Source organism: Macrobrachium rosenbergii, chromosome 21, assembly GCF_040412425.1.
Source record: "Macrobrachium rosenbergii isolate ZJJX-2024 chromosome 21, ASM4041242v1, whole genome shotgun sequence".
Taxonomy (NCBI): Eukaryota; Metazoa; Arthropoda; class Malacostraca; order Decapoda; family Palaemonidae; genus Macrobrachium; species Macrobrachium rosenbergii.
Window position 1 is genome coordinate 1,660,001 of NC_089761.1, and position 22,500 is coordinate 1,682,500.

Sequence of the window (22,500 nt, forward strand, 5' to 3'; positions counted from 1 at the left end):
TATGCCAGTCATTATTCTCATTGTTTCCTCTCCATGTGATCACCCGTAGTTCTTCTCCTGCCGTCATGACTCCCTATCGCTCCTCTTCATAGAATAATCCTCTATGTGCTTCTTCCTGTCTTCACTTTCGATTTTTCCTCTTCCTGCTACCACCCTTTATTGGTCTCTTCCTCTCCTCACCCTCTATTTCTTCTCTTCATCCCCTGTCCTGCGCCTCACCTTCATTTTCATTTTTGAGAACTCTTTGTCCTCACCATCAATTTCTCATCTTCTGTCCTGACTCTTTGTTTTTTCTCTTCTTCTTATCTTGCTGTCACCACTCTATTTCTATTTCTCCTTTTCCTGAATCGCCTTCTAATTTCTCTATTTCTCCTCTTCCTTTCATCACCATTTTTTTCCTCTTTCAGCCACCACCTTCTATTTGTCGTTTGCCAGTCATCACCCATCTCTTTCTTCTCTTACTATCATCTCCCCCTGTTACCCATCCTATCATCTCCTGTAATTCTCCTCTTCCAGTTATCACCCTCTGTTTTTTCCTCTTTCTATCCTAACCCTCTATTTCTTACCTTTCTATTATTACCCTCTATTTCTCCTCTCCCTGCTATCTCCCCTCTGTTTTTCCTCATACTATCATCACCTTCTATTTCCTCTATCGCTGCGGCCATTCACCGCATTGTCCTACATTATTCTCTTGATGATAACTACTACTGTAGTAGTGAGGAGCCTTTACAAGACGGCAAAATGCCTCGGCCAAAGAGACGTACCGTGCTTTCTCCTACATTATCAGCAGCACAGTGAAGAACAGCTGTTGTTCCGACTTGAGACCGATGCTCTGTGTTGTTTTTGACAGTAAACTTTGTGAGCAGAGGTGGGAATACTGTCTTGTCCTCCTCGGCAGGACCCACGAACGTAGTTGTTGGAGGCAGAGGACTTGGAAAGTCTGAAAGAACAATGAATTGAATTATGAGATATGTTCCATTGAGTGAACATCTCATCTCAACAAATCCCAAGAAAAGTAAGAGAGAGAAAATGGCGTCATGAAGCCACAGCTGACAGTATTGGTGGCAACGACACCGTCACCTGAATATCAAAGACAAAAGTCGAACTCTTTTTATCTACAATCGACAATAAAATGAAAGTTGATCAAGAAGATGGAAACATAAATTACGCACAAATTAAAACAGAAAAACAATACATCACTCAAACACGTATTATATATGTTAGAATGACAGAAAGAGAGAGAGAGAGATTATGCAAGAAATTAAAAAAAAAGTACTGGCTCAGAGCGAGAGAGAGTTCAAGTAAAACATCCTGGTTTAATGAATCAGACTAAGATGAAACATATGGCAGATATGAGAGAGAGAGAGAGAGAGAGAGAGAGAGAGAGAGAGAGAGAGAGAGAGAGAGAGAGAGAGAGAGAGAGAGAGCGCGGGTAAAAACGGTCTCTTCAGTTGCTTTACCAGACTAGCATCTCAACAACGTTGGTCACGGAAGCAAAAAAAGGTCGGAATACATTTTAATTAATAGATAAGTTTCATAAAACACACCTCATGCAAATAATATAAACATCGAATACTTTCATTCAGTAGCTTCATAAAATCCATCTTCGTAAACAATAGAGTACTCCTAAGTGTATCATAATCAGTTCCTCAAAAGAGCTGCAAAAACACCACAGGATTATACAAAAAAATTCCTCTCCAAATATCCTGGAGAGGGAATGAATACCCATTACCATCTCGGCACTTAGCGAGGACGCGTCTTGTTAAGTCCTACCGGCTGGCGCATTGCTCAAGCAAAGGTAGGGTTGCCAACTCTGACAAATTTCAATAAAGGACAATAATTAGAAATGTAGCCATACTTTTAAAATTAAAGTTTAAATGTATCCATAAGTTTGAATATACTTTGACCATACCTTTACATAAGCTTCTAGTTTTTAAAGTTATATTTGTTCTAATTTTTGGCGGACTTCAGCACTTGCGGATCATGTTTTATTTTTCCGAAAATTCCCGACAAGTGTCTTTCAAGTTAAAGTGTATGAAAAGTTCACTTCTCATTAGTTCTGTGGAGCATCTGTTTCTTTCATTTCGCCATTTAGATGACATTACGCTAAAAGTGCGTTCACAGTATGCTGATGTTCCAGGGATTAAAAGCGCAAATGAAACTATTTTAAATATATTGACGCACTTATGATTAGCACTTTTTAAAATCATGTGCCATTTGCTGCTGGTTGTTTTGCATTCTGTAAACAGTTCAGAACTTTGAATCTTGTTGAAACTTTCTTTCAACTTCAAATCTTCTACAATTTCTATAAATTTCTGATATTTTGGGAAGGAATATCTTAAAAAAACTTAGATTTGATAACTTTCCAAATGTTGAATTTTCATCAGTCGATTCTTTTTTCCAAATATGTTATTGATGACATAAGAAATAATCTAAAGTCTTCAGTTGTCTCTTGAGCTTCAATAGTGTCTACATTTTTAAGAAGTTGGTGAACTTGATACCCAAAGAATTTTTCATCATATCGGGATTTTAACTTATTTCTTAAATCGGCCAAAATAATGAAAACATCTGCTGCTGAAGCTTCGTTCCTCTCCAGTTCTTGAACGGCTGCGAGAATAGCAAGTAAATTTCAATAAGCTGAGAAATTTCTGTAGAATCATTATCTATTCTAAGAAGTTGAAGTAGTTGTTTAGAGCAATCAGTTGGTCTGCTCAAGAAATAAGAACTTAAAGCTTTCCAAGAAAGTAAAAGTCTTTCAATGCATGGCTGCAGGGATAGCCACCTAGTGGGTACATGTCGAAGAATTTCATTAAATTCTGTATCTACAAACAAATAAAACTCTTTAAGAGTTTCGCGTCTTTTTGCTGACATTGAGAAATGGCCATAAATTTTCAGGACAATATTTTCAATGTCCACATTCAAGTTTCCCAAAGCAAATCTTATTGAATTGTGTAAAATGTGCGCACTGCAGTTAGCCTTAACAATACCATCATTCAGTGTGCAAATGTTTGTATATAAACTAAAACAAGAAACTCTTCAATCAAGCTGGAAATTATCCATAGTGTTTTTCAAACAACTGAACATTCCATCTGCACTTTCATCTGCATTCTCGATAAATTCAATAATACAATTTCCTGTGCCATGTTCCACATACTGGGAACATTTTCCTGTTTTTTTATATTTGAAGCATCAGTTTGAAGTGCAAAAACCAGAGGAGGATCATGTTTCAAATCATCCATAACCACTCGTAATGCCTTTTTACCTACCACATTTGTAACAATTGCCTCGGATTTGGTTCGACCACAAGATACTTTTGCTGCAACTTTCGAATCCTGGTTAAGTTTTGAATTTAATTTCAGGCCACAATCCAGCGAGTTGTATGAATGATTGTGTTTAACTGCATGATATATTTGAGCTATTTCCGAAGCAACTACAATACCTTCTTCTTCTGAATTAGTTTTCACTCAAAATTTATCAATTAGAGAACTGCAAGCTGAAGTTTTAATTCTCGTTTTGTGGTTATCCGAATTTGCATGTTGTGTTACTGCTAAAGCACCCATGTATCCAATTTCAAAAACACTTTGACAAATGTTACACTTTGCCTCTTGTGGATTACTAGTTTCTACGAACCATTCATACTAATTTTTCCAGTCCTTGTTAAATGAGCACATGCGCTTTTTTTTTTCTTCACTGGGTGTTCCATGATCTGGCAACAGAAAACCATTAAACATTAATTGCTTTTTGATATATATTTTCAGAGTCAACATTTAATGAATTAAGCTAGTCAGCTAAGTAATGGGATTTTCAATCGTATATATACTTGTAATTTGTTATTAATTGCCTGAAAATAATAAATGTATAAGTAAGACCATCGTAACAATATTCTTAACCAAGTAGCTAACTATATTTTTTGTTATTATCACCAGCAACCTAATAGGTATCAATATACAGCTAAAATAAAATAACTGTCATGTAACCTTCCTTCACAGATACTAAGAGCACAGTAACTGAACAAGTCTGAAGTTCACAACCAGTGTTGTCAAATGAAAATTATAAAAAGGAACAAAATTCCCCTCAAAAACAGAGAAAAAAACTCCTAAGAAAAGAGCCAAGTAAAAAATAGATAAATAAATAAATTAATATAAAATTATATCATAATAAATATATAATGCTATATGATAAAAATATATATAAAAATATAACTACAACGCAATATTCCTTTCAACTTTGCAACGGTGTCACATTTCTTAACTAACAGGTTAGTAAAAGACACTGTTTATTACGGGACTGCATTAATATTTTCTTGTCTCTGTATGCTATAGCAGGCTTACCAGCTGACAATATTTTGCTGCACTAGCATACTGTACTTGCAATAGGCCTATTGACAATGTGCTTCTGTATTTTACCTGGACCTGGTACATACACACTGTCTGGTACGGGACTGCATTAATATTTTCTTGTCTCTGCATGCTTTAGCCTACCAGCTGACACTATTTTGCTGCAATAGCACACTTGTAATATTTACAGTGTGCTTTTGAATTATCACCTGATATAGCTGGTTAAAGTATACCTTAGTTTAACCAGACCACTGAGCTGATTAACACCCCTAGGGCTGGCCCGAAGGATTAGATTTATTTTTACGTGGCTAAGAACCAATTGGTTACCTAGCAACGGGACCTACAGCTTCTTGTGGAATCCGAACCACATTATAGCGAGAAATGAATTTCTATCACCAGAAGCAAATTCCTCTTGTTCTACACTGGCCGGTCGGAGATTCGAACTTGCGACCAACAGAGTGGTAGCTAAGAACAGAACCCGCTCACCCAGCGAGGAACTGATATAGGTGGTACTTCACATAACAACATACTAAAAGTTTTTTCAGTAAGCCATTCTTTTCTAAATTTTTGAGTGTTTTCTTATCCTTACTTATATTTTTAAGATATAATGCGCATTCATTTCACAAAATACATTGCGTGCAAGGAGCTCACAATTTTATGAAAGAAAAGTGAGATGAATTAACCTCCACATGTATTAGACATAATGACAACGAAATTATATACCTTTGCACCTCACAAAGTTGAAAAGGCAACTGAAACTCTGAAAGTGACTGAAACTGAGCGGCAGCCGCGCTCAAACTTAACAGAACGAGTATGTAGCGCTTACAGTACTGTACTAGCGCCTTACAAACTACCACTGCCATTGCCAAGTTTGTGCACAATTCTGCACATCAAATTGTCATCAATTTTGTTGACAATGATATGACAGAAATAAAGGACATTTGGCGTCCTTCCTAAATGCAAAAATGGACAAGGACTGAATACCTAAATTAAAGGGCTGTCCTTTGAGATCAAGGACAGTTGGCAACTCAAAGGAAAGGCCTCAAATTTCAGGGGTCCGAGCAATCAGGGCAGGATTTTGGGGTTGCCCACCATTAAAGAAGACGAGTCATAAGTCGTGCGTGAAAAAGCGGTTTCCCACCTCCCTGGCGCTCTTGTACTGTACAACTCCTGTGGACTCTGATGTGGAAGCATTAATTTTTTTAATGACGACCAAAGCTCTCTAGTATTGTTTAATAGAAGAAAATATGTCTGTCTCTGCAATATCAGATCCTCTAAGAATACAATTTAGGAGAGAGAGAGAGAGAGAGAGAGAGAGAGAGAGAGAGAGAGAGAGAGAGAGAGAGGGCTCATCCTTGGAACGTGTTCTTGTGCACCTTTCGGAATACGCCGTCATGACATTTTTGCTGCATCTGTGAAACTCATAACATGAAAACCATCATCCACCCCATTGAGAGAGAAAGTGACAGAGAACGAGAGAAAGTGATTGGATGTCTGTGCTTGAATGAAACAGAGATAAATAGTAGGAGAATGTATATGAAAAAATATCCTGCATCAATGAGAGAGAGAGAGAGAGAGAGATGTGAAAAGTATCATCCAGCTCTAGTGAATTGAAGAGAGAGAGGAGATGAATAAAAAAGAAAACTCACTGTTATAAGGATGACGATGACAGAAAGAGAGACAGACGAGAGAGAGAGAGAGAGAGAGAGAGAGAGAGAGAGAGAGAGAGAGAGAGAGAATGGAGGAAGAGGAAAAAGTCATACCATTCCAGCGAGAGAGATGATCCTGCGCCAGTGACAGGCAGAGAATGAGAGAAAGATTGATTAAGAGTTCATAAAAATAACATCATACCTGATGATATATATATATATATAGTATATATATATATATATATATATATATATATATATATATATATATATATATATATATATATATATATATATATATATATATATATATATATAGAGAGAGAGAGAGAGAGAGAGAGAGAGAGAGAGAGAGAGAGAGAGAGAGAGAAACCTTCGTGTTCTAATATGAGTGGGAGAAAGATAGAAAGAGATGTGAACAATAGCCTTATGCTCCATGAGAGAGTACGAAGCAGAACAAAAAAAATTTAAAACATCATTCTGCTCTAATTCGAAAAAAAGCGAAGGAAAATATGGAAAAATAGTATCCGGATACTTCTTTAATGAGAGAGAGAGAGAGAGAGAGAGAGAGAGAGAGAGAGAGAGAGAGAGAGAGAGAGAGAGAGAGAGAGCAGGTGAATATAGAAAATATCATGCTGCTCTAATGAGAGAGAGAATGAGAGAAAGAGAAAGAATATAAAGCTGCTCTGTACCAGTGGTTCACTTCCTTTGTGTGGACTTATACTATATGTATTATTGATCTATAAAATAAGATGCTCTGAGTACACTGATTTATAATTGGGATTTCCAGAGGGAAATGTTGCTACAAGCGGTAGACCCAGTAGCTGAACCAGTCGGGATGATAGGTGGAGCAAAAGCAAGTGACTGTGCGGGTAACAGTGCTCTGGCTGGCTGCTGTACTTGGCAGTGAAGCTCAAAGCTTACTGCATAGGGCTACCTTGCAGCCCTGTAACCAATTGCACCTGGGAATGAGCGCTTTCTTGAGGGATCATTGGTTTCTTTCTGCCATATCAATGGCAGCTGGGTAAAAGCCAGCTCTCTATCAGATGTATGTCATTGGGAATGACGAAATAGCTGACCCAACCATCGAAGAGTGCCTCGACACAGGAGCTCATGATTGTTCCTGTCATTAGTGTTTGCCTCTGGCCATCTTATGACCTTTCTGTTGCTGTGGAGATATATCTGAACCCACTGAAAGGGAGGGGTAGGTGTCCCACTAAAATGACATTGAGATGGCTGAACTGTTGTCTGGGGTGTGGGAATTCAGCAATACATGACTCCAAGTGATGGATTATTCTTTTGGTGCTTGTTAAACTTTTTTGCCCACATTCAATGTATCTGTTTGCTCCAAGACGTAAAAATTTTTGTATCACTAGTTTTGCTGGATGGACAGATGAGTCTGTGGATGAGTTCAAAAATCCTTTGCTGAAGGGATCTTGGCATCTGAGGCTGCAGGTGTCCTGTGCTGGTATTGCACTGAAGGGGACGTCTTCCCGTTTTAGGTTTGCCATGGTGATGCAATTGCTTCTGTTTCAGGGTTTGGTGGTTGAGCATTTGCGAGTTTGTCATAATCTATGCCATGATGGACCTAGTTAATCACCATCCTGGGTAGGGTATGCTACAGGATTTTCCTTTCTGGGACTTTGTTTTGTGGTACACCTGAATTTGGTGGTGGGTCTTGATACATGAAGGATGTGTCCTGCTATTTAATTAAGGTGTGGATGACTTGCTAATGACCTGTCAGGATTGATGAAGGGCAAACCTTTGAGTAGATTCTGGAAATGTTTATTACTCCGGTGTATAGCAAGAAATTCTCAGTCAAAGGATATTTATTTTTACTCTCCCGGTGTTAGGTTTTGGCTTAAGGCATCAAGAGGTTTGGTTATACCATTGATAGAGTGTGAGTCTGGCCTAGGTGTTGAGGAATGCCAGCACAGTAGCATCTGAAAGTGCATTCTTGTTGCTGTATAGGCATTGCATTAAGAGGGGCACAACTCAAGAGTCTTGATTTTACAACTGATGTTCTCTTATGGTGATCAAGTTGCATGATTTTTGATGGCTGATACCTTGGAGTGTGTATATGGAGATATGATGACCCAGAGACGTGGCAGAGGCCTTGATGGTGCATTTGGTGGGGCAGGTGACTAGACTTTTCTTGTAGAGGAGTTAGTATAGCTCTGACATATTTTTGGTGTTCTTCCAGATTTATGAAGAATATGAGTATGTTGTCGACATATCAAACCCAGAAGGGGAGGTTTCTAAGAATATTGTCCATCAACCTCTGGAAAGCAAGCCCTGAATTCTGGAGGCAGAATGTGGCATAGTTAAAGGCATAGGTCCTATAACGCATTTTTGGGCTTTCTTTGACATGGACTTAGACTAACAAGTAGCCTCAAAGCCTCATAAGTTTCATCTCCTTGAAGATCTTGTTGGTGAATAGTTACTCCAGTGGCAGGTGACGGGACTTTGAGTGAACTGGGGCCAGTTGTTTTGATATAATTGTGGATGCTGTGTTTTTCAGGGATTTCAGAATCTGTTGAAGTTTTGGCCCAGATACACTGGGAAACACCTACAGTAGATGGTGTAACTTTGCAGGCCCTACCACTGAGATGGGCAGTGCTTGGTGCCTATGGAGAAGTGTCCTTGGAAGGACAGGTTCAGGAAGTGGTGATGAGTGACATCCGCTAGCAGCCCATAGTGTTCAAGGAAGTTTGTACTGTGCAGAGGTGTCTAGACGTCAGCAATGATGAAATCCCCAATATACTTACTGCCCATTAAGAAGAGGGTGAAGACCCACTGGTCATATGAAGGTATGGTCCAGCCTGGAGGTTTGTTGGCAGGTGGTGTAACCAGATTTTGCTGGATAGGCTGACCATCTTTGGCTTTATTATGGTGTCCAGCTCTGGCAGAATGAGTAGGGACTTAAGCTCATCTTGAGATGCCCTCGCTGACTTATTCCCTAGTGGAGTGTTTAGGAGAGCAATGGTCCATTTGTGGGTAGGGAGAACTCTGCTAGCAGAAACTGGTGTAGTTCTTTTTATGCAATCCTCTTGCATTGTCTGTCAGCCAGCCAGGGGAGAGGGTGTCGATAGTTGCCGTTTTCATTGAGCTGGAGACATTTTGGAGATGGAATTGTACCTTTAATCTCTGGAACCAGTGAGATAGTTGTCAAAAAGGGCATCAGACTAAGATTTTCCAAATTCATATTTGATTATCTTTTCCTCACATAATCTCTTTGGTGAGAGAACTGAGATTTTTATCTGCCATGATACTGAGACAGTCTTCTGTTTTATTTTGTTTGTCTCCCAGACGACTGTCTCTCTAGCTGCTGGCTTGGCCATGTTTAGTCCCTTAGTTGCTAGGGTTTGGTGTGAGAACTGTATTTTTATCTACTGTGCTACTGAGATACACAATTTAACATCTTAAGAGAGAAATAGCCAAACCTCATGCACGATACTTAATCCATTAGTAGCTTTTTATATTGGTAAACATGGCTGCATTTAGTCCATTAGTAGCCAGGGTTTGGTGTGAGAGACATGCCTTCTTAATGAGTGGAGGACAAACTTGAGAAAGCCAGAGCTAAGAACTGTATTTAGCCCATTCGTGGCTGTTGGGGTGATATGGCATGGCTTGGAACCATGCTGTTCTACCCAGTCACCCAAAGGGTCACCAGTGTAGGTTTACAAAAAGATGTTCAGAAAACACAGATTTCTTAGGATCTGACCTGCTTTTGATATAACCAAGGATCTAACCTGCTTTTGATACAGTGACCAGACCAGGTGACAGGGGAATGGAGCTGACAGTTACAATAAATAGCACCATTCAAGTACTGAATTCAGAATTGTTTACAACGTGCCACACTGAGTTAGAATTGCATCCTGGTGAGGGTTGATTTAATAGCCATTACCTGTGCATCTTGGCTCCTCCTGTAGGGCATTAAGGAATCATGTAGCTTATGGTCAAATATGTGTACTGGTTGTCTTCAGATAGGTGAGAGGTACTGAGAGACAGTTCCATTAATTCAAGGCTATGTAAACAAAAGATGGTGAAAGAGATATTTTGGCCAGGTCATTATTGAACTTCATGCAGATGGTCTCCGGTTTGCAAGGGATATACTGTCTTCATCGAAAAAATAAGTTCTACTCTTGTTAAGTAAGTTAATCACCTCCTACTGATTTTTATTGGCACAATCAAGATGTTTTCGGCTCTTTTTTTTTTATCAAACCATCGATTGTGCTTAAGCCTCCAGTCAGCATATTCTGTGTATCATCTACACAAATAACAAGAAGACACTCGCTTTAATGCTGAGGTATATCACTGCTGTGGATAAAGGGCAACAATAGGTCTGGGGTCGATCTCTGAGGTAGGGTAAACGATGTATTCTTAAGAAAATAAAACTAATCCAATATGAACAGACTGAATACTGGTGCTTGCGCGATTTCGAACAAAAAAGGTCTAACTCTCTCGTCAGGTATTTTACTGATCAGAATTTGATGGTGAAATTAAGTTTTTTGTTTTCTTTATTCTCGTGTTTTGGTAACCTTTAAATAGTGAGGTTTCTGTTGATGGATTATGTCTAGAACCATTTTATGCGTTAGCCATTCAGTGGTCTGATTCACCAAAAGTCATTAGTTGAATGGCAGTTATTTGCTCTAATATCCTAGAAATGATGGGCAAAAGAGAGATGGTTCTGTAGAAAAGTGTTAACTTAAAAACAAGATCCGCAAGATTTGGTGAGTATTAGAAGACCGATCACTCACTGTATCTGTACCCACAGGCTGAGATCTATTGCCATTTCCGGTGAACAACAATGCCAAAGGCTGATGGCAATGAACCAGTGGGTATTCAAGAAATTTTCTTCTGAGTCATCGAATATTATCAAAGTATTTTTTACACTTCTGTGTAGCATCATGTAGATTTTCTAGTGGCATAGGAATTATTTTCCTGATGACATTGTATGTTCACTCATGTTACCCTTGTATTTAGAGAGGTCTCTTTTGAAATTACTTTTTTTTTTATTAGAAACACTACCTCGACAGGGCTCCTTTCCCTTTTGTTATTATTTCCAGTTTCAGGCTCATGTGCATTTAATGTATATTTTTTCGTGGATAATCTTGAATGGCAATGGTTACGAATATTGCTAATTTATATACAAGAACCTGAGCATCTGCGCCGTTAGTATATAAAATGTCATTTACGGGACAGCATTCATTCAAGAGAATTCTCAAAAGTAATTCTAGGGGTAATGCTCAGGCAAGCGGAATGTTGTAGCCGTCAGGGGCGCTTCTCTTTCTTATGTAAATGATAGGCGTTGAAAGTTCATGATCATGCGCCGAACATGACATACAACACGGTAATGGTGATGATATCCAAAAGAAATGAAAATGTAACTGTATCTCGAGCTGGTTTCATTATTAGCAAAGTGGAGGGTTTTAATTGTTTTCCTTTCCATTATTTTGAAATAAAACTCACCTAGAATATGAGTCAAAGCTTTCATTAAGTGGACGTGGATGACGTCATGCACAGCATGGTAAATGAAGACAAAATTTTTCATACTGAAATTCATCAAAAGGTCTTTTGTGATCTCCTAAATTTAGGTTTCAGTATTCCATGATGTTGAAGTGGTCTCTTGCAAAGATCCAAACTCGCCCTCTCTCTCAATCGTGATTTATATAATACCCCACAGTTATATTATATAACACTGTTAGAGCGACGAAGAGACGGATTTTCGGGTTACGCTGAAGCAGGTGGGGACCGAGTCTTCTTGTACTGGGTTTCGTCGGCCCCCTCGTTAGAGGACCATCTATGATGGAAAAAGTGGTCACACTTCAGTATGATGTCTGTAAGATGTTCCATTTCATTTCGGGCATGAGGCTGGTAGCCTAAGTCCCACTTACTCAAAATTGGCGTTCAGCTTCTTGCCGGAGCAGGTGTGGCCAGGTCATTTGTATCATTGACTCTTTCTTATTCATAAGCAGCTTTTTGGGAGTCTCCTCTTTTGCTGCGTCACCAGAAGATAAGATAGTGCAGAGCAGTTTTACTGGATTCATGGCGGCATCTAAGCTGTCTTGCAACTTGAATTCAGAAATCACTTAAAAAGGACATTTAACAATTGATTAATATGAATCTGTAGGGACAGTTTCCTGGCTCTCATTTATAACGTAAATTACTCTGTTGGCTTCGCCAGGCCATTCCTAAATTGGAAATTGGTTTTGAACAATAACACCCTGCTATTTGGAAGTGAATGGAGTTGTCTATATTTTTTCCAATCTGTTCGCCTCTCAGGGCAGGTGCGCCTGTATGAATGCTCGTGTCATCACTTACTTGCTTGCCTGGGACCTGCAGCGAGAGGGCAAACACTGTCTTCCAAAAATCTGCTGAGTGTGATTCAGCTCAAGTATGTTGGGGTCCACAGGAAGGAAGGGAGGAAGGAAGGAAGGAAGAAAGGAAGGAAGGAAGGAGGCAGTGTTCTGGGACACAGCGGACTGGGAGAGAGTGACAGAAAAGAAGATTGTGAAAAATATTATCCTTCTCCGGTGAGAGAGAGAGAGAGAGAGAGAGAGAGAGAGAGAGAGAGAGAGAGAGAGAGAGAGAGAGAGAGAAATAGCATCCTGCTCTAGTGAAAGAGAGATTGAGACAAAGGAGTGAGATGAAAAACCACTGCTCTTATGGGAAAAGGAGATAATAATAGGAAAAACATCATTTCGCTGCGATGAATGAAAGTGAGAGAGAGGGAGTTCTGCCCGGTCTCATGAGTGGTAAAAACAACACGATAAAGATAACCGTTCTCTAATGAAAGAGAGAGAGAGAGAGAGAGAGAGAGAGAGAGAGAGAGAGAGAGAGATGAATGAGTATTTGAAAGATATCACCATTGTCTCAAGACGGAGAGAGAAAGAAAAATGAGAGTGAGAATATGACAAAATGGCATCAGTCAGTAATGAGAGAGTGGCAGCAGGAAAAGGAGAATATGAAATTTCCCTTCCTGTTCTACGAAGAGAGAATGTGTAGAAAATGAGTGAGAGTCAGATTATGAAAATCAGCATCCTGCTTGAGAGAGAGAGAGAGAGAGAGAGAGAGAGAGAGAGAGAGAGAGAGAGAGAGAGAGAGAGAGAGAGAGAGACCTCTGCCTAGTAAGAGAGAAAGAGAAAAATAAGAGGAAGGATATGAAAAAAATCCGTCTGTAATGGGAGAGCGAGAGAAAGAGAGGAGAATCTGATGAGCGAGAGTGAGCAAGAAAATGAGTGAGAGGGGAAACATGTTATCTTTTCTTTAAAGGGACGGTGAGTGGGAGAACGACAGAGGAAGAATATGAAAAATAGCATCCACCTTCAGCGAGAGGAGGAAGAAGAAGAAGAAGAAGAAGAAGAAGAAGAAGAAGAAGAAGAGAGAGAGAAGAGAGAGAGAGAGAAATAACCTTAGAAGAGAGAGAGAGAGAGAGAGAGAGAGAGAGAGAGAGAGAGAGAGAGAGAGAGAGAGAGAGAGAGAGAGATGAATTAAAAAAATAGCAGTAAGAGAGAGAAAATAAGAGATAGATGAAGAATAGAAAACTTTGTGTTATTTTTTAGCCTGGTACTTTACAATCTGTTCCCTTTGCATCATATCAATTAATAAAAAATGTTCTCTTCATATCTTTGGCGCCTCCCACTTCTTTAAAAGTTGCAGTGCAATAAAAGGATGAATAAAATTTCATGCACTCTGTGGCAGTTACTCATTACCGGATGATGGATTTTCTGCTCTGATATTCCTCCTAGCGTACAGTTTTACACACCCTTACATAATATGCATTACCTGCAAAGTATTAAGAAGGGAACAATCTTAAAATCTAATGATTTTCTCCACGACGCCGAATCAATTGGGGCTTAGGGAAGGAATTGTACTGGGGCCAAATCGACCTCCCGTTTCGTACACTCACACACACACACACACACACACAGCAGAGAGAGAGAGAGAGAGAGAGAGAGAGAGAGAGAGAGAGAGAGAGAGAGAGAGAGAGAGAGAAGAATTTGAAAACTGCTTCGATAATTCGATGAGAAAGAGTGAGAGAGAAATGACTCCCTGCTCCAGCGTCTGAGAAACAGTGAGAAAATAAGAAAAGTATCTTTCTCTTGACGAGAGAGAGAGAGAGAGAGAGAGAGAGAGAGAGAGAGAGAGAGAGAGAGACCGTGGCACTTAAGCTTCATAAAACCACCAAACAGAGTGGAGGCCAAGAGGAGGGGAGCGCTGCTGGTATCTTTTTAAAATTCTGATTTCAGAAGAGCAAAAGAGACACTCATTCTAAGGGATTTCGGTGTAAGAAAGCAAAGGACATTTGTGCAAATCTTGTATTTCTTCTGCAACCAAACCCAGATAGCTTCTTACAGGATGATCCCTAGAGACATACAGGCAGTCAAATGCCTGTGCACACATAAAGTACTCAAACGGACAAATGAATTCTTTAATATCAAATGTGTAATTCAAAGATTCTTCTCAGTGCTTTAATGAATTTCGAGTAGTAGCTAACGAAGTTCATTTAAAATAATATAAACCAAAGGTTGAAACGATTCTGAACTCATAATTTTGTACACAGCTCATGTACTGTACATGCTTTTGCGATCAAGTTTCTAGGCTATTGCTTACTAAAACACACTAAATGTAAGATTAAACCGTAAACAGGAAACTGCCAGGGAATTATCATAATCATTTGGAAAACGCCGCGCGTCCTCGATGCTACAAAAAAAAAGACCTTTTATTGTAGAGAAATATATGAATGTTATCGAGAAAGTGGTGCTAGGTCCTAATAGGAGGGAAGGTCACCGAACATGGTCAATGTTGTTTAGTTTAGTGTTTCATACTCCAGCTCCTCTTTGGGACAGACACCGGTATTTTCTCTTTTATGATGCTTCTGTAATCTTATTTTTAGCAATGACGAATGCAATATTTTAACACAAACGAAATTTTATTGTCATTTTGATTTACGACGCCAACTTTATTTATTTTACTCAGAAAGTTTGTTTGTGTGTGTGTGTGTTTACATATTACTCTCCTCATCCTAAATGGCGACGTGCAAACTGGACACTAATGCAACCTGTGACGAGAAATGGTTTACTGGGCATTGAAGGCAAGTCACGTTCAAGGTCAGAGATATAATAGTAATTTGACTTTGGCCATAAATTTTGAACAGTACAAACCCTCATATATAATATGCACATTCCATGAAAGAAGTCACTGTGCACAATGACGGCACGGTCACAGTCATACTTAGAAGTCGATGGCCAAATATGAATTTAACCTTAGTAGGCATAATTATGCCTTGAATGGGTTCGATGTATACAATGGAGTCAAGGTCTTACTCAGACGTCAAAATTCCAACAGGAATTTAACGCTGGCCCTAAGTTTTGAATGACATGAGAGAAAGACTTCATAACTGGCATGCACATTATAATCATCATCTATTGAAACTGTTGCACAGAGTGAGGTCAAAGTCAAACTCATGTGATAGGCCAAAGGTCAGGTAAGAATTTAGCCTTGGCCATAATTATAAACTATGTCAAATAAGCAGAGACTTCATAATTGCATGCATAGGTCACTCATGATGCTGATGTGCAAGGTGAGAGATCAAGGTCATAATTATAGGTCATAGGTAAGACTGAAAATCACTTTAGCCGCAACTTTTACTGCTTTTGCGAGAGAGACGTTATACCCATTTTGCCGAGTGAGGTTAAGGGCAAGGATTTACTGAGTGGTCAAAGGTCAAATAGGAATTTAACATGTCTATAAGTGGCATGTATAATTCACTAATAAATGCCTATCTGATAATGGTCAAATAGGCATTTAGCATTGGCCATAAGTGACTGATTCTGCAAAACACAGTCACCAATGAAGACAATGTTCAGGGAGAGGTCAAGATTTAGAGGTCAAGCTTAAAATGGAAATTTAACAATGGCCATAAGCTTTGAACTGTTCAAAAAGATATTCACATTTTGGATGCATAATTTACGTATGTAGTAGATGTGGAAGGAGAGGTCACGGTTATAAGTAACTTTTATACTACAGGAGATACTATTTACATTTGGCAAGCTGACATGCAGATGGGGTCAAAGGCCAAACAGGAAATTAACTTTGTCCATAAAAATTCAGGGTCATTTATAGCTTTTACAGTGAGGCAACTCCAGACATTCTCAAGTGCAGTGCAAGCACTTCATGAAAGTATAATCACTGTCCTTTCGTTAAGCAACTTACGAGGAAATGGTTGATGTGGGGGAGGATTAATACACAACCACAATGATTCAGTCTGGCAACGCGAGTGAAATCGCTTTTGATTCTGAATGGGGATATGTGGTGCGAAGCTCAAGTAGCAGAACTATTATGGCGTTATATGAAAAATCGAGTATTTCGGTATTTTGTTCGACGCCTTTGCTCGTTAGCTCATACTGTTAGCACTCAGTATGCACCTTAGGTGCGCCTTATTCAATGGCATCTTTATGCACCACAACAGGCTTTTGGCTGTCCCCTTGCCAGCCTTCCACCCTCCTCATTTTGGCTGAAGAGGAGGAGCCACGCCCTCTTTTTCCTACCATATTTATCAGTGACAAAAATAGGGCTTTTCTTGAATTTATGTTGGTTTCCTTAAGAATAATTTTAAATTTTTTCTTGTTACTGAACTCAGCAATTAGTTATTGATATTGAGGCTACAGTTGCCTTTGAATTTACTTTTAAAAACTGTTGAAATGCTGACGATCCTTTGGGAGAGTTTTGGTGTTTTCATCATTGTAATAACTTCGCCGATTCGTCTGTTCGTATCATTATTACCCTTTTTCATTTTTCTGGTGTGTCATGGTAGTTTTACTGCAATGAAGGAAGACGCTCACTGTTTTCTTCCATGCACATGCCAAAGGGAAAGTGGAAATGAAGCAAATGGAAATGAACACCACAAAGCTCCAGAGGAAGATCAACATTTCAAGTTCTGAGTCGTTGCTAATGCTCATATTGCCAACTAACAACTACTACTGTTCAACCAGTTACAAGTGATACAGAAGAGGACCCACTGACCTTAGTTCCATATTGGACAAGTCTTACGCATCACCAGATCGTTTATGAATTGGTGAGCTGAAACAGGTTTTTCTTCATCATCCTCATCTTACATTGATGAAGTGAAGGCCTCCCTATCGGCCCTCAGCTGGTTTATGTAGCGGGTCCCTTTACCAATCATCAACTGTGATTTTCTTGAAAATAACTATTCTTGTAATCTTGTAAGTCATAGCTGTTTTTGGATAGAGATGTCTGAAGGTCCCCGTTGTATATCTTGCAATTTTATACCTGTTGTAGCAACTTACCAATAGCCTGGTGTCATTTGCGCAAAAGTCTGGGCTTTACATAAATGTCCCCGTTTATTCATCCTTGATCCTACGCGTGGTGACAACTCTGAGATTCTGATGAGGTCAGTGGATGTCATCCTACTCTTAAACACTGAAATTCCAAAGACGTCATTCGTCAGTAAGTTTCGACAAACGTGAACTGTCCTTTTGATTTTTTCTCCGATTTTTTAGCATACTTCAATACAGTGCCGGAGGCTTGCTTCAAATGACACCAAAACCAGCTTTATACCATTAAAAATTAATTCACTGCAGGAAATAAAAAGCTGTGGTACATTCATTGTTGGCCAGAGTATCGATTCAGTCCACAGGAGATCTACCTAGTTGTTTGGGATACTCTTGTAGTGAAAACATTTCTACTTTGAACCGGACCTGCCGAATTTACTGCAAGAAAATGGAAGGACATGCATACCGAGATGATAAGAACAATGGATAAAATTGCATCTTATTCATGGTCTTTTTATACAGACAACTTTTGCATTAATTATACATGAATAAATGTATATATATATATATATATATATATATATATATATATATATATATATATATATATATATATATATATATATATATATATATATAAAACGTTTATTTAATATAGTTGACCACATAATGTATATTTGGACAAGGATTGAAAATGTAAATATTTTCTTTTGTAAATTGAAAGGAAGCACAGTATACGCGAAATATTTAACTGCTCTCCTTAAAATATGTGCATTTTCCATATTTATCTTGAAATAAATGTGTCAATTGTGTGCATTTCTATGCTGCTGTTTGTATTTCTATCAGAAGTTCTCTATAAAACTAGACTAGATTGTGTTTCAGTCCGACATGTTACAAGAAAGAACCGAATTTTACTGCCGGATCGATTAATAGCAAGATTATATCATAGCACACAGGAACAAAACAACATATTGTCTTGAACAAATTTCAGATATTTTTTACTGTTCAATTCCCTTTGTCAGATGAATTGATAAATACATCCGGTGGCATTGTCACGAGAAGAGTTTATTGTCAACGCATTTATTGAATTATTATTCTTGAATACCATAACGTCAGATTTTAAGCAGTGAGAATCATTTTAGTTATTGCTCTAAGGCCGCGCAAGAACATTATTTTTAGCTATATTTCTCTCTTTATTACCGTAAATAATTTTTTTATCTATATATCGTATAACACAGTATTAATGTATTTTGAGTTTGTCCCTATATTCCTATGATCATCTACTCCATTATCAATATATTCAAGACTGCATACACGTACCACTTTTAAAAACATTGAATTGAACACTGATGTCTTAACTTTATATATATATATATATATGTGTGTGTGTGTGTGTGTGTGTGTGTGTGTGTATGTGAGTGTGTGTAATTGTAATAGCCACAACGCCCTCTTCTCGAATTCTTTCTTCATGCTTTTTTGCATGCACTTGCCACTACAAAGCCTTAGGTTCATGCGCAAGAAATTTGAAGCCTCGTTGTGATTATGGGACGCAGGTTCGTTTCCCGCTACCAGACATCATAATTGCTTCAAATTTCTTGCACATGGATCGAAGGCTTTGTAGTGCCAAGCGTATGCAAAAAAGCGGGAAGAATTCGAGAAGTTAAGAGGGTATTGTTGCTATTACAGTTACATATGTATAGGTAAAAAATGACCAGTAGATTCTACATATACATACATACACACACACACACACACACACACACACACACACACACATATATATATATATATATATATATATATATATATATATATATATATATATATATATATATATATACTGTATGCACAGTACGAATTTCTTGTGCTGCATAAGAGTTTTTATGTTGAAAAGAGTGTTGCATTGGCGTGTGCAAACTAACACCTATGTGACTGGATCCTATCTCAGAGAAGAGGGTGCAGGAAGGTTTCTAGCTCTATGCCTGCCCAGCATATATCCAAAAACCTATATATCGATGGCGTCCGGTCTTCCCTGGTGGACACCCATCCAAATACCGACCAGACCCGACGTCGCTGATCGAGATTAATGTGCACTAACTTGCTGCTATGCCTTACCAGGATACGCACGAACTCGGTGGTGCTGCAGACGTATGGCGACGAGTAACAAGAGGTGTAACACCAGGCAATGCGATAACAACTGAATGTCCATCCGGTCTAAGCGAAGAGCGATGCAGGTCGGGGAGTAATGAATGAATGGTCGACTGCAAACTTCACTCAGCAAATGGCCTCTTCACAGACGAAATCTGCAAATATAAGAGAAAGTTTCTTTCAGTTTGAAAACCTCTTCATCCTCATCACTATTGCCATTATCATGAAAACTCTTGGTTGTAGCAAAAATGTTAAGGAACGAAAAAAGATTGACACCAGGGAGAATGCTTCAGTCACCATTTGATGAAAATGTTTAAATTCCGATATGTGTACAGTATGGCTTTCTACATGAGTGAAAATGCATTTGCAAGAACTTCAATGAATTACACTCCGTAGCCAGTCTATCTCTTTCATGATTTTGGATCCGATTTCTACATTTGGTCTCTCTTTTTAGCGATTTATTCCTAAACTTATTTCTATGTTCTGGAAGCAAGCACAGCATGGCCTGAAAATAACATTCGTACTTCACCGCCGAGCAATGGTGATTTAAGTGCTATTTAGAATCCGAAATCAGTTAAAGGGTCATTGTGGGGTCATGAATATTCATTGCAGAAAGAATTTTCGATAGTTCCATCATTCATAAATGACTCTGTACAACAGGATCTCTTGATAGACTCTCCTCCGCTGGTTGTACATTGCACCCTTTTATGCAAATGAAATGGGAATACAGACGGCTGATGAGAGACCTTCGTGTAGTATTATAGTTAAAGGGAGCCTACTGAAAGGAGTCAACGCTGAAAAAAGCTCACCAAAATAGGCCTTTATCATTTGATAACCGTATCGCACAAATTGTTTTTGTCATATGTTTTGATCAGTGAGCATCATCATCCACACGGATTTCACCCAGAAAGCTTTTTGAACAGTAATTGAGTCCACAGTTTCCGAGGAGTCTCATTCCGTTGGTGACTGAAGTTTTGCTACAACAAATCTTATTCTGCACTATCTTTTACATCCTTAATCTATCAGAGATTCTTTGTCTAACTAAGAAATAAGTTTTCCAAAGAAATTCATTAGTAGACGCTCCACTGATTTCCTAAACGTATAAATGGTATTGTTTATCTACTTTCTGTCACCTCAGAATAAGGTAGGCGAACGATGCTCTCATCCAAATACCACCTTTCCTTACTGAGACCCAACAGAGGACAAACTACTCACTCGAAGAGCAATACTAGTAAGCTCTGAGACTTTTGGCATTCCCAGAATTTTTTCTCGAACTGTTTTCCTTTGAGAACTCTTCATTTTGAGAATCGTATTGATTCTTTAGCCCAGCATATTTCAAGAACCAAGGACATCCATAAGGCTACGCGTTTCTGCAATCTGATGGTCTAACTGAACAAGAAACTTTTAAGCGATAAAATTGTAAAGAAAAATGTTTAAACTTTGCAAGGTCACGGTGACTAAAATCTTTTATTTTATTACGCAAATATTTTGAAGAAAACAGTTTTTTTTCGTAACGAAGACTAGTGCGAAATAATTTTGCCTAATTCAGAAATGCTCATGTGTTATTTTTTGCGTAATGAGTAATCAGTTTCGTGGGATCTGTACCAACTGACTTCGCGAGTGTTCAAGAAAGTTATGTCAAATCATAGCTATCGGGCTGATGACTTACGTTTAAATATACGCAACATTCACTACAGCGTTAAGTGACCATACAACTTCTATATAAAGCAAGTTTTCTGTTGATTTCGGTTTAAAAAGGAAGAACACGAGTAATTCGCTCCATCTGATATTTCCCCTGACTCTTGGTGAAGTTTCAGCTGGGCCGAACAGTCCAATATCGTCCACCCATTTTGTCTGGCTGCTCCTTTGGCATAACGAGTGATATTACCAGTGAAGTAACAAAATAGTTCTATGCATATAGGCAACATGCCTTGATTACCTTAGTCCACGTATTCATTAGGGCTCGGACATTTTACATGATAACCCAGAACTAGCACAGGTTCCTTTACAAACTGTTTATTTGTTCAGCCTTGACTACAGTATCATCAGGTTTTATCCCAGGTCTTATTTTTAGCTTCTAAGTATAATTTCATGAGTCTGCAATTCATGAATCATACTGCGGAAGCAAACTGTGACTGTATCAGCATAAAATATGCAAAAAAGACGAAACCAAATAGTAAAATTCAAAGCAGTTCCCATGTACTGTATATGCCAAACAATAACAGAATGAATACGATAGGTAAATCATAATATATTTCATGGTATGAACTGAGGTTATTATAAGGGATATAACAAAGTTTAAATTATCACCAAGAACTGATAGATATAGCAAGTATAATATGGAAGTGACTTTTTTTAAACAAGTACCCTCGGCAACAATGAAACAGCGACCTCTTCCAAAATTATTCGTTTGATATGGGAAAAAAGAAGCATCTGGCAACTTTTTCTCTCTCTCTCTCTCTCTCTCTCTCTCTCTCTCTCTCTCTCTCTCTCTATATATATATATATATATATATATCTATCTATATATATATATATATATATATATATATATATATATGTATGGGTGTTTATAAATTAGAGGCGCCACCCCTCTACAGCATAAACTAAAATTGATATGGACAAAAACAAAAGTAATTCAGAACAGGTATTTATTTAAGTTTCTCTCTGAGTATTTAATATTTTGTGTGGCCTCCATCTGCCTGCACCAGCAAATCGCAAAAAGCTGAGACTCAAACTCCATTTCCCTGAGCACTTTGGTCACCTCTCTTCGCAGGTCGTCAAGGCTTGGTATACCATCATAGTCCACTGTGTGCGCTTCAACATGATCCTTTAAGATACTACCAATGTTTTCACACATATTAAGGTCAGGAGCTACCTGGAAATTCATTTGACGAGAAGAAATCGATACCACTGTTTCAAAGCAGCTCCTGTGTCTGAAGGGCCTTGAAACATGGTGCCTTATCATGCAAAAATGTGACTTCTTCAACAGATAGCACATTTTCAAGATCTTTGAGGAAAGGAAATACTCCACCAGTAAGCACAGTTTCTCTGAAGTGTTCGCCATTC

The 22,500-nt window shown here is 38.5% G+C and overlaps 1 protein-coding gene across 5 annotated transcripts in view; it reads right to left on the minus strand.

Moving 5' to 3' along the window:
- Positions 1–22,500, minus strand: part of LOC136849658 (leucine-rich repeats and immunoglobulin-like domains protein 1) — a 566,587-nt gene that overhangs the window by 140,081 nt on the left and 404,006 nt on the right. For all 5 annotated transcript variants that reach the window (XM_067122963.1, XM_067122960.1, XM_067122962.1 and 2 more), the window contains 2 exons: positions 19,399–19,586; positions 765–940 (listed from right to left, as the gene is read on the minus strand). In XM_067122963.1, coding sequence (XP_066979064.1) covers positions 765–940; positions 19,399–19,492 — 270 coding nt within the window. In that variant the 5' untranslated portion in view covers positions 19,493–19,586. The remainder of the gene's footprint in view (positions 1–764; positions 941–19,398; positions 19,587–22,500) is intronic.